This window comes from Haliotis asinina, chromosome 1, assembly GCF_037392515.1.
Source record: "Haliotis asinina isolate JCU_RB_2024 chromosome 1, JCU_Hal_asi_v2, whole genome shotgun sequence".
In the NCBI taxonomy this organism is placed as follows: Eukaryota; Metazoa; Mollusca; class Gastropoda; order Lepetellida; family Haliotidae; genus Haliotis; species Haliotis asinina.
In genome coordinates, this window is record NC_090280.1 from 25,079,220 (window position 1) to 25,090,185 (window position 10,966).

Genomic DNA, 10,966 nt, shown 5'->3' on the forward strand with positions numbered 1-10,966 from the left:
AAATAATACAAACTTTGAATGTTTTAGACTTGTCTTTGCTCTGTTTTGCTGGTTCACAGGGGGTTTGTCTGGGAAAATTCTTAACCGTAACAGTGTGTGTGTGTGTGTGTGTGTGTGTGTGTGTGTGTGTGTGTGTGTGTGTGTGTGTGTGTGTGTGTGTCCACAAGATCTTCGCCGTTCCACGACTCTTCAGGTGGTTAATGAAAACTAAGTGTCGTCATAGGCGCCGCACAGCTGTAATAGATAGGTCGACATCATGAGTATGACGTTACAGTTAGTGACAACAGCAACCCTACTGTTACCGATGACTACGTTTTACGTCTCCCGCTAATATGCCGATCAAATGCCGTTAATAAACAATCAAGAGGTAAATTCAGTATTTTTACTTTTTCAGCAGGCTATTCATCGCCTTTTGACGCGTTTTCACTCATGCTAGTAACCGTTTTTGCTTCTGTGTAGTTTTATACCTAGATATACATTTCTCCCCAAATGTAAATATCATTTTTCGATTTAACCTGGGCCTGAACCAAATACTATGAGTTTTGTGTTTTATACATTTACGTTGAGTTGTCAATTAGTGCAATATTCATAAAAGGAATCAAGAGACTTTGGCAGGGCATTAGGAGTAAGTCTGGGCATCACGTGTCATGGTATCTCGCGTGTTTGTCTTTTGTCGGGTAAGTCTGACCATGTTGATTGGCCTTTATGAATCTGAAAGACTGAGTGACAACTAAAACGTGAGTGAGTGAGTTAAGATTTACTGTCACATCGGCAATATTTCAGTCACAACGTAGACGGACAGAACAATCGGGGTTTCTATTCATTCCAACGATTTCCTTTGAAAAAAACCCCGCTTAAATGTGATTAGAAAGGTGATGCGTTTTCAAGGTCACTATTAGCAGCAGAAGTGACATGAAATAATTGTGACCGTATGACAAAAAAAAAAAACAGAAAAAAGGTGGACGAAAGTCTCCTGGGACCAAAACATCCCTTGGGACAAAACCCATAAGGACCAAACACCCAAATGAGGATCCTTGGACAAAACCCTCAAACATGTTTTAACCACTGAGTGATTGACTGAAGTGACGTGTTTTAATTGATATTATCCTCTATATATCAACCAAATCTATGAAACGACCATAATGGTACACTGTGGGCTTTAAGGGAGGACATATTCACACAAGAGTATATAATATCGTAGCATAACGTCAGGTTCACCGGGAAATGTTTATAGGGAAGTATCATCTAGTGAAACTACATAATGTGACACATAATATCAGAAACCGTACCTGTCAGTTTTTACTCGCCACAGTGGTGACTATGTTTCTGTTTTCCTCTGTGGCCGTTACACTATGTGGTTTTGGTATGTATCTGTCTTCGAAAACTGACATATATTTTGAATCTGTGGTAGAGTTAATTTACGTATTATTTTTCCGCATTTGCTTTTGCATCCATTGTTATCGACTTCTGATTCTATTTACCGTTTCGTATACAGCTCTTGCCTCCATGATAACTGGATACCCATACACTGTTACTCGTGTTCGTGAAGATGTTACCATGACCATGAAACCAGACAATGTCAGCTTTATATATTATGTATGGGTGGATGGTTCGGTAGCTGAGAGACTGTTAGTGGTTCAGCCCAAGTCACACCGTGTAGTAGTACTCAACAGCAGTCACACCGGCTACAGGACCAGGATCAGATACACCGGGGAGGACTCACCATCACAGACCGGACAGCTGAGGTTTACCATCTACAGTGTTACTGTACAGGACGCTGGTACTTACTACTGTCAGGGAAGCAATGGACAGGAAGCTAATGGATGTAGACAGGTCGTCGTTGTAGTACGTAAGTATTTAACTATAAATTCCGAATATTAACATGTCACTAGCCTATATGTTATGGACAATAACGGTGAATTCTTCAAATGTAAAAACAGTTCGTAAAATCGGGGTTTTTTTTGGCACTCGCATTATTGTATCAATGGAATTACTCATTTGTTCACAGAAAACCCAGCCACACCTACCATCACCGGACCTGCCTCACCTGTATCAGGTGAGAATGTCACCCTCACATGCTCCTCCTCCTCCCGGAGTCTACCCCCGGACCACCACCCACTGAACATGACCTACATCTGGAGGAGGGACGGGGTGCTGCTAAAATCTGGTGATGAGTCTCCTACAGGTGGAGATGACCTGGCAATACCCCACGTCAGCAGAGAGAACCACGGAGACAACTACAGCTGCCAGGCTGTGGAGGAGGGGCTGGCGTCTGACTGGAGTCACGAACATGTACTGGATGTCCTATGTGAGTAAGAACTACCTTGTTTACGGTACAGGAACCTCGGATATCTTTGCAACTACGGCTCTGAGTATAGCACTGTCATAGAACCCTCATGTCCTGAATCATTATTATAACAGTACTTTGGTGGTTCGGATCGGAATTAACGACAACATATCCAAAATCTGTGATGAAAGTTTTCAGCTTCAAAGGTTTAACGAAATACTTCAAATACTTCAAACACGAATACTTCAAAATTATGTCACATCACTGTTGTTAATCTGGATGTGAGCTCAGGTCAGCACAATACATAATATAGATTGAATGAATCTGTTGCTACGACAACGAATGCAGTTTTTGTTCCTCGGTCTCGCAATTCGAGCCTCAGATTTCAGAAAAGATAAATGCTCGGTGACACACAAAGGCCAAAACAAGAATATTTAAAATATTAGGGAAATAAGGAACACAAGAGACTCACTACCAACCACGCATGGCAAAATTCAAGACATTTAGAGTATATTTAGAGTATCTTCTACTATTCTGTATTCTATATTGTACGCAAATGTTTACACAAGACAAGCTTTCTCTCATTAACTTTTCATTTACCTTCTGAAGTACCATAATCATCTGTTAAAAACCTCCCCAGACACGACCACAATACGACCTGAAACAAGCCGTGAAGCGTCACTGAATATGTGACGCCAGTGTCATCTATCGGAACAATTGCGTCGTGACATTTGTATGTAACTTGGCGGCGCTCAACTGGCACTGACACGATACATTTCAACGTTCAGATTACTACTCATGGTTCAACTATAGCTTTAAAATCGTAACTATGTGTAGTCACAGTACATCACCGTGTTTATTCCAAATGACTGTCATGGCATAAAATGGGTTGACTGTGATGATCAAGGTCGCGATTGATTAATGATTATTGATCGTGCAAACTGTGCATAACATCAGTATTGCACTATTTGGTGTTCCTTAATTAGTGTAACTAACGCCAAATGACGAGGGAAGTATCTTAGATGTGTTTTCCCCTCACCATCGCACATCATATATTCCAGATGGACCTGACCAGATACTGTTTGAAGGCACAAGGGACAAGCTGGAGGTAGAAGAGGGGAAACCTCTAACAGTGAGCTGTTCTGCTGACTGTAACCCTGCCTGCACTGTAACCTGGTGGGACACATCCACACAGATGGCGATCACAGGACACAGGAAGGCTGTGCTGTCTATATATGTAGGTGTGTCTCGGTCTGGACAGTACACGTGTCACGTCAACAACAGCCATGGGAGTTCATCAAGGAACCTGACACTGGAGGTCCTCCGTAAGGCCTCCACAGATTCCGGAAACATATATTAGTAACATAATATGTGACATTTAAAATTATATTTGAATGAGACATGTAATGACTGTTTAAGTTTTTACTCCCTTCAAATTTCTCAAAACACACAGAGATTTTGAACAGGTATCTACCAAAATGTGGATTAGGAGGTCAATCTTGACTATTAATCTGATGATATGACATCAAGTCAGTGTGATTCGTCACTCTCAGATTCCCCAAAAGCAAAAAAATCAGATCTGAACCGAGGAGAACAAAACCATTATATATTTACTCTATTACATACATCATTTATATAATTCAACAAACAAACCAGTTCCAGTAAATCCTGACATTTGCGACTCTTGCTTCCATTTGAGCACATTTCAGTGTGATCTTACGCCATATGTTGTATGTATATTGAATCAAAGGAAAGCTTCTATTTGGTATGGTGAATGTTGCAGCACGTAAGTTAATTGAATCTGGTGTAGACCCCATCGTACCTGTGACTGCCGCCTGTTCTGTCCTCATTGTCGTCATCGCTTTCGTCATCGTCGCCGTCGTTTTCCGAAGAAACAGGACCAAGAAAGGTACTGTCTTTGTGGTGATACGAGAAAATATTAATTATGCTGCTATCGTATATCCTGTCATGCATCTCTTCAGTTTTATTACTTCAATTACAGCAGACGCATTTGAATCCTTTCTGAATGATAATTTGCATTAGAAGTGATTACACTAGGGTATGTTTTATCTATTTCAGGAGGTAAAGTGTACAGGTGAGGACTCTCAATAGCAGATATCTGTTGTCAGTATATCATTTCAAGAACAATGAGAAGACCACAGCGTTTACATACGAGTTAAGGTACAGGTTTAGTCCTACGAGTTCGGTGTACTCATACAGGTTAAGATATAGGGTCACTCACATATGTTACGGTACAGTTACTCCTACAAGTTAAGGTATAGAGTTTCTCCTATACGTTAAGGTATAGAGTTTCTCCTACAGGTTAAGATATAGTTTTACTCCTACAAGTTAAGGTACATTTTTACTCCTACAAGCTAAGCTGGAGAGTTACTCCTGCAAGTTAATGTACACAGTTACTGATACAAGTTATTATTGGATATTTATATAGCGCACATATCCATGCAACTAGTGCTTGCTCAAGGCCCTGGTATTTGTTACCCTCGACCATTGGATGTCCGTCTCAGCATCACATCGTATTATCAGTCTCAACTCCCTGGGGAGTATACAACTCTTGCTGCACTGAGTTTATTGTACAAGCTAAGGTGCAGAGTTACTCCTACAAGTTACGATACAGTTTTACTCCTACAAGTTGAGGTACAGTTAACTCCTACAGGTTAAGGTTCAGAGCTACTCCTACAAGTTGAGGTACAGTTATACTCCTACAAGTTAAGGTGAAGTTTTACTCTTACAAGTTGAGGTATACTTTTACTCCTACCAGTTAAGGTACAGTTTTACTCCTACAAGATAAGGTACAGAGTTACTCCAACAAAATACGTTTCAGTGTTTCTCTCATAAGTTAAGGTACTGAAAAGAAAGAAAAGGATACAGGATTAGCATTGTCGTTTGTACTTTCGAGGTGAGCATTATGACTTCAAGATAATCACAGAAGGGTTTGGTGCCAGGTAGGCTCAGGTAGGTAATATCTAATATCAGCATTTGCAGCTAACTAATTAAAGGTTTATTTTTTCGAAGTTTAACTTTGCAGTCTGATGTGTGCCGTGGCATGATATGAATTGCTTACTCCTTCACCTCATGCATGTCTTTTAGGGCTGGAGACCGCAGTATGGCTGACAACGAAGCACAATTTCAACAAGATCCAAGTGGTAAGTGTTTGAAATCTTGCAAAAGCGTGTCGGCGCATTCGATCAGCAGACTTATTTGTATACCGGGCGGATTGTATGAATGCACTGCACATCATTCATTGTTCGGAGGGGCGTGGGATAGTCCAGAGATTTTTCGTCAGGCGGAGGAAAGTGAGTTTAGTTATACGCCGTTTGTAGCGATTCCAACAATATCTGGGCTACACCAGAAATGGATTTCACACATTGTACTCAAGTGAGGGATCAAATCCGCATTTTCGCCGAAAGGGGCGAACGCAGTAATCACAAGCTAGTAGCTACCCAACTGTCCCGTTATGCCGAAGACACAGGTTCGGTGTGCTGAGCGCAACATGTCTCAACAAACAAACGAACAACTGAAAGTAGTGCTTATGACACCTGGATAGGATATGTCTAGTAATAGTGACAAAGCCAGTGGTCACATAAAACGTGATGTATGTAATTTAAGTATTGTATCGGGAGATGGCGCGAACGCTATTGTACATCGGCTCGCACAAACAGAAGCAGGGGAAAGTGGGATTTTTATTAAACTTAATAGGTTATGCTCATAGATTTCATTTGAAACTTTTCTTCGTCATTACTCAAGGTCAGTTTATTGAACATGTGTGCAGCAACACCCCACAAGTAATAGAACTCCCGACCCCCACTCCCACCCAAGTGCCACACGACACTCCAACCTCTACCTCCACCCAACCGCCACACGCCATCCGAAACCCCACCCCAACCCCTACCTCCATCCAACCGCCAAGCGCCATCCCAATCCCAACCCAATCACCACACGCCCCTCCCCTTCCCAACCCCTACCCCTACCTAACCGCCACACGCCACGTACTTGTATTTGTATCAAATTCCTTGTACTTGATGTTTGTTTCTAATCAACTTGATCACTTGGAAATCATTCATGGAATATTGTTATCTTCCCGTTTGTCCGGAAGATAGGACCTGTAATCAAGGAAGATGAATGATGTTCCAATATTAGAAACAAGATAAAGCCCCAGGATATATAAAGTGACCTTGAACTAAATGTTAGGAAAAACACGTGTTCGCAAACAAGCACTGTGTTCAGACGAAGCAACTGAAAAGCCGCTATAGTTAATCAGCCAAACATGACCCGAGTAATACCAAGGTCCTTGTGCTGTGAAGGAGAGGTAGGGTGGCCCAGTGGCTAAAGCGTTCTTTCTTCAAGCCAAAAGCCAGGGTTCCATTCCCTACTTTGGTCCAACATGCAAAGTCCATTTCTGGTGTCCCCCACCGTGACATTGCTGAAAGAATGCTAAAAGCGGCGTAAATCCAAATTTGTTTATTCATTCATCTACGTCACACACATTATTGGTAGCATGCCGTTTACTGCAGAATAAAGAGTTACTGGAATAACTGTAGGTTCCACAGACCGAGAAAAACACCATGCGTTGTCGCATATTATCTGACAAGCCACTACTTGTGATAAATATTAAGCAAACTTTCATATACATGTACACACAAATGTTTCACTGACGTACCATGTAATATTGATTATACAGTTGTTGATTGCAGAGTGCAATGGGTGACAAACAGTGTTTAGGATTGGGTAACAAGCAATGTTTAGGAATGGGTGTTTAGGATTGGGTGACAAGCAGTGTTTAGGATTGGGTATTTAGGATTGGGTGACAAGCAGTGTTTAGGATTGAGTGATTAGCAGTGTTTAGGATTGGGTGACAAGCAGTAGTTAGGATCGGGTGAGAAGCATTGTATAGGATTGGGTGACAAGAAGTGTTTAGGATTGGGTGACAAGTAGTGTTTAGGATCGGGTGGCAAGCAGTGTTTAGGATCGGGTGGCAAGCAGTGTTTAGGATTGGGTGACAAGCAGTGTTTAGGATCGGGTGACAAGCAGTGTTTAGGATCGGGTGACAAGCAGTGTTTAGGATTGGGTGACAAGCAGTGTTTAGGATTGGGTAACAAGCAGTGTCTAGGATTGGGTAACAAGCAGTGTTTAGGAATGGGTGTTTAGGATTGGGTGACAAACAGTGTTTAGGATTGGGTGTTTAGGATTGGGTGACATGCAGTGTTTAGGATTGGGTGATTAGCAGTGTTTAGGATTGGGTGACAAGCAGTGTTTAGGACTGGGTGACAAGCAGTGTTTAGGACTGGGTGACAAGCAGTGTTTAGGATTGGGTGACAAGCAGTGTTTAGGACTGGGTGACAAGCAGTGTTTAGGACTGGGTGACAAGCAGTGTTTAGGATTGGGTGACAAGCAGTGTTTAGGATTGGGTGACAAGTGTGACAAGTATTGTTTAGGATTGGGTGACAAGTATTGTTTAGGATTGGGTGACAAGCAGTGTTTAGGATTGGGTGATTGAATGATAAGCTGTTACGTAATAGATACGTTTTGAAGTAGATCTTTAAGAATGTACAAGTACAAGTAATCTACCCCATGAAAATGTAAATTTGACATGCTCTTCACAAATTATTAACGGTTAGACTATCTGCTTCATTTATGCCTGGCATCATGTCCCAGCCGCTGAAATCAATCGAGGCTCCATGTGACAACCCGCTGCCATAGCTGGGATATTGCTGAGTGCGGTGTACACACCTATAGAACCATTGGTATTATTTCTTCTTGTAATACTTAGTTTAATAGTTTCTGACTAAACACTTCTACCTACAGACTTGTATGCCAAGGTGAACAAAAAGAGAAGGCGCAGGAGAGAAGGTATAGCCCATCTTTCCATCCTTGTGGTCAGTGAGTCTCACCTTAGGTGAGGGGCGGTGGGGTAGTCTAGTGGATAAAGCGTTCGCTCGTCACGCTGAAGATATGGATTCGATTCTCCATATGGGTTCAATGAAGACCATTTCCGGTGTCCCCGCCATGATGTTGATGGAATATTGTTAAAAGCGGCGTAAAGCAAATCTCACTTGAGGTGACGCTATACATGACGTCATCTATACCTCATGACGTCATCTTAGCCCCTGACTATTTACCTCAGCGGTGTGTCCGTGTGTCTTTTCTGTGACAATGTGCGGATGTAGCTGCCGTCTAGAGCATTGACATTCACCGTGTTTGGTGGTTTTCCTTTGTCATGAAAGAAACTATGGTTATGGGTGCGAATCCCCAAACATGGTTCTTTGTTTGTCAGCATCAGACCATGGGTGTTTAACACAAGCTGTAGTCAGTGTCACTGACGGATGTAAAAAAACAAACACTTTAACAAAGATTTCAACGAAACCCGCACAGACACTTGCTGTTTTTGACACCTTCTCATCAGGTGTCTTTGTTGTAAGAGATTACTGTTTGACATCCTACAGAAGTTTGACACCCATCCTATAGAAGCCTTTTTGGCCATTTGTCATTAATTTCCAAACGTACATGTTGAATTATTAAGTTACAAACTTGAAACTTCAACAAAATAAGTTGAAAAAAGCGAAACCCCGAATGACTCATCAAGGCCCATTCAGTACCAATCTCACACATCTCGTCTATAGTTCGTCTACTTTGTTCTCTTTTCCACAGTGTCTGATGTTTATGCCACGGTACAGAAGGCTCAATGCAAACAGTTCATGAATAGGGCTTATGCCGGCGCAGGGCCATCGGTAAGTGTGTACAAGAACTGTTTTCCTACAATACAAAACTGACAGGAAGATAATTTATTACCATTCAGTCAGTGTGTCGTAAAGACGTGGATACGAAATAGGCAACGTAAGGTGATGAATGAGTGAGTGAGTGAGTTTGGTTTTACGCCGCTTTCAGCATCAACATCACGACGGGGGAACTCCAGAAATTGACTTCGCACATTGTACTAATGTGGGTAATCGAACCGGGGCCTTCGGCGTGAGGAGCGAACGCTTTAACCACTAGGCCACCCCACCGCCACGTGAGATAATGAATGCATTTGCGAAGATCGATGCTCATTATGTACACCATTGATTTTCTCGTTCATTCATTGACGTCAACTGCTGAGTGTTGCGTAAAGCAAACCTAACATATCATAAAACATATGTCAACACAGAACAGCAAAAATATATGTCATCACTTGGTTCACCAGTGGATGTAAGTTAAAGAGAAGAATAAAAAAACCCTCACAGCAGCCAAGTCGAGGCCACAGACAAAATTCTGGAACAATTATCATAATTATTATAGTCAATGTTTTTCTTTCATTAAGAACAAACTTACGTATCACTAGCAGAAGGGCAGTATTTTCTCATTACTTCTATCAATAATTTTAATGGCGATGTTGTTACATTATGTTCATATTCATTTAAGTAATGCAAAAACTTACAAATAAGTTACCAATAAGTTCAGTTCCTCATAAAAAACCAAGACCTATATGGGCATTAACCTTACAAGTCTTTTCAAAAGCCTGAACAACACAATGTAATATATTGGATGTGTGAAGAGATATCATGTGTTTAATACATCATAATGATCCCCTGTTGAGATCATACATATGTTTGCTGTCTCCAGTCGGAAAATGCAGTTCTAATCGACTATGCAGGACCAGTCGCTGCCGAATACAACAACTGTGGCGAAACGGTAGGTGTATTATACATATCCTGTCACGTTCCGGGGAAGAGACTTCCCTGATTGGCTGACACAATGCCGAAACGACTCTAAGTTGCAACGAACACAAAGAGAAAGCATGTTCTTGGTTCAGTAAATGTACCAGGTGCAGATTTGGGTTCAGTCATGGAATAAATTCTCATGATAGAAATGTTCGACATTTGTAAGTGCAGTTGTGTTAAAATTTCAGAATGATGATGGTCTGACCTACGCCGACCTTGCCCTTGAATCGCCTACCCTGATCGACGGCAAACCAATCATACACAGAAGGGAGGAGCCTGTGGTATATGAAGAGATTGACTTCGCCCTCACCCCCGGGCCACAGCTTCCGGACAAGATATGGGAGGTGGAAGTGCAGGAGGAGGAGGAGAGACGACAGTGCCTCTGGGAGTGAAGATGAATGAACCTTGAGAATCTCCAGCTGCAGGACAAGACCATGGATCTGGAGGAGCTGGAGGAGGGAGGCTGTGCTTCTGGGAGTGAAGATGAAAGAACCTTGAGAATCTCCATCCGGACAAGACCTTTCGAGGTTGAAGAGCTGGAGGAGGGAGGATTTGCCTCTGGAAGTGAAGATGAAAGACACTTGAGAATCTCCAGCTGCTGGACAAGACCTGAGAGGTTGAATCTCAGAGTCTCAAGGTTACATTGCGAAACATAACTAACATTTAATGGAATCATTTAGATAAGCAAATATGCTTTGAAAGCTGAATAGAACATTGGTATAAAAAGAGTGTGTGTGTGTGTGTGTGAGAGAGTGGGTGGGTGCGTAACTATTGGCTTCTTTATAATGATCCACGGTAATAAAGAAACTGAATCCAGTGGTTCCTTTGCGAATTAGGTACATTGCAAGTTTTCACAACTAAGGAGTGTTATATATTCCCTAAATGTACGTATTTAAACCTACATTTACACGTTCGCAATCTGCATCAAACTAGCATCTACCATTAAGGGGGTACCCCGTCGAGA

General features: G+C 41.9%; 2 protein-coding genes across 2 annotated transcripts; both read left to right on the plus strand.

The window, feature by feature from the left end:
• Positions 1-1,557: 1,557 nt before the first annotated feature.
• Positions 1,558-4,386, plus strand: LOC137265740 (carcinoembryonic antigen-related cell adhesion molecule 1-like). Its single transcript, XM_067801225.1, has 5 exons — positions 1,558-1,849; positions 2,009-2,308; positions 3,349-3,612; positions 4,071-4,196; positions 4,367-4,386. Exons 1-5 carry the CDS (start codon positions 1,558-1,560, stop codon positions 4,384-4,386), a joined length of 1,002 nt encoding a protein of 333 aa, XP_067657326.1.
• A 1,025-nt stretch (positions 4,387-5,411) lies between these two features.
• Positions 5,412-10,394, plus strand: LOC137289330 (uncharacterized). The gene is made up of 5 exons (XM_067820854.1): positions 5,412-5,451; positions 8,111-8,155; positions 8,954-9,033; positions 9,905-9,973; positions 10,191-10,394. The coding sequence occupies exons 1-5, from the start codon at positions 5,412-5,414 to the stop codon at positions 10,392-10,394; spliced, it is 438 nt and encodes a 145-aa protein (XP_067676955.1).
• The last annotated feature ends 572 nt before the right edge of the window (positions 10,395-10,966 follow it).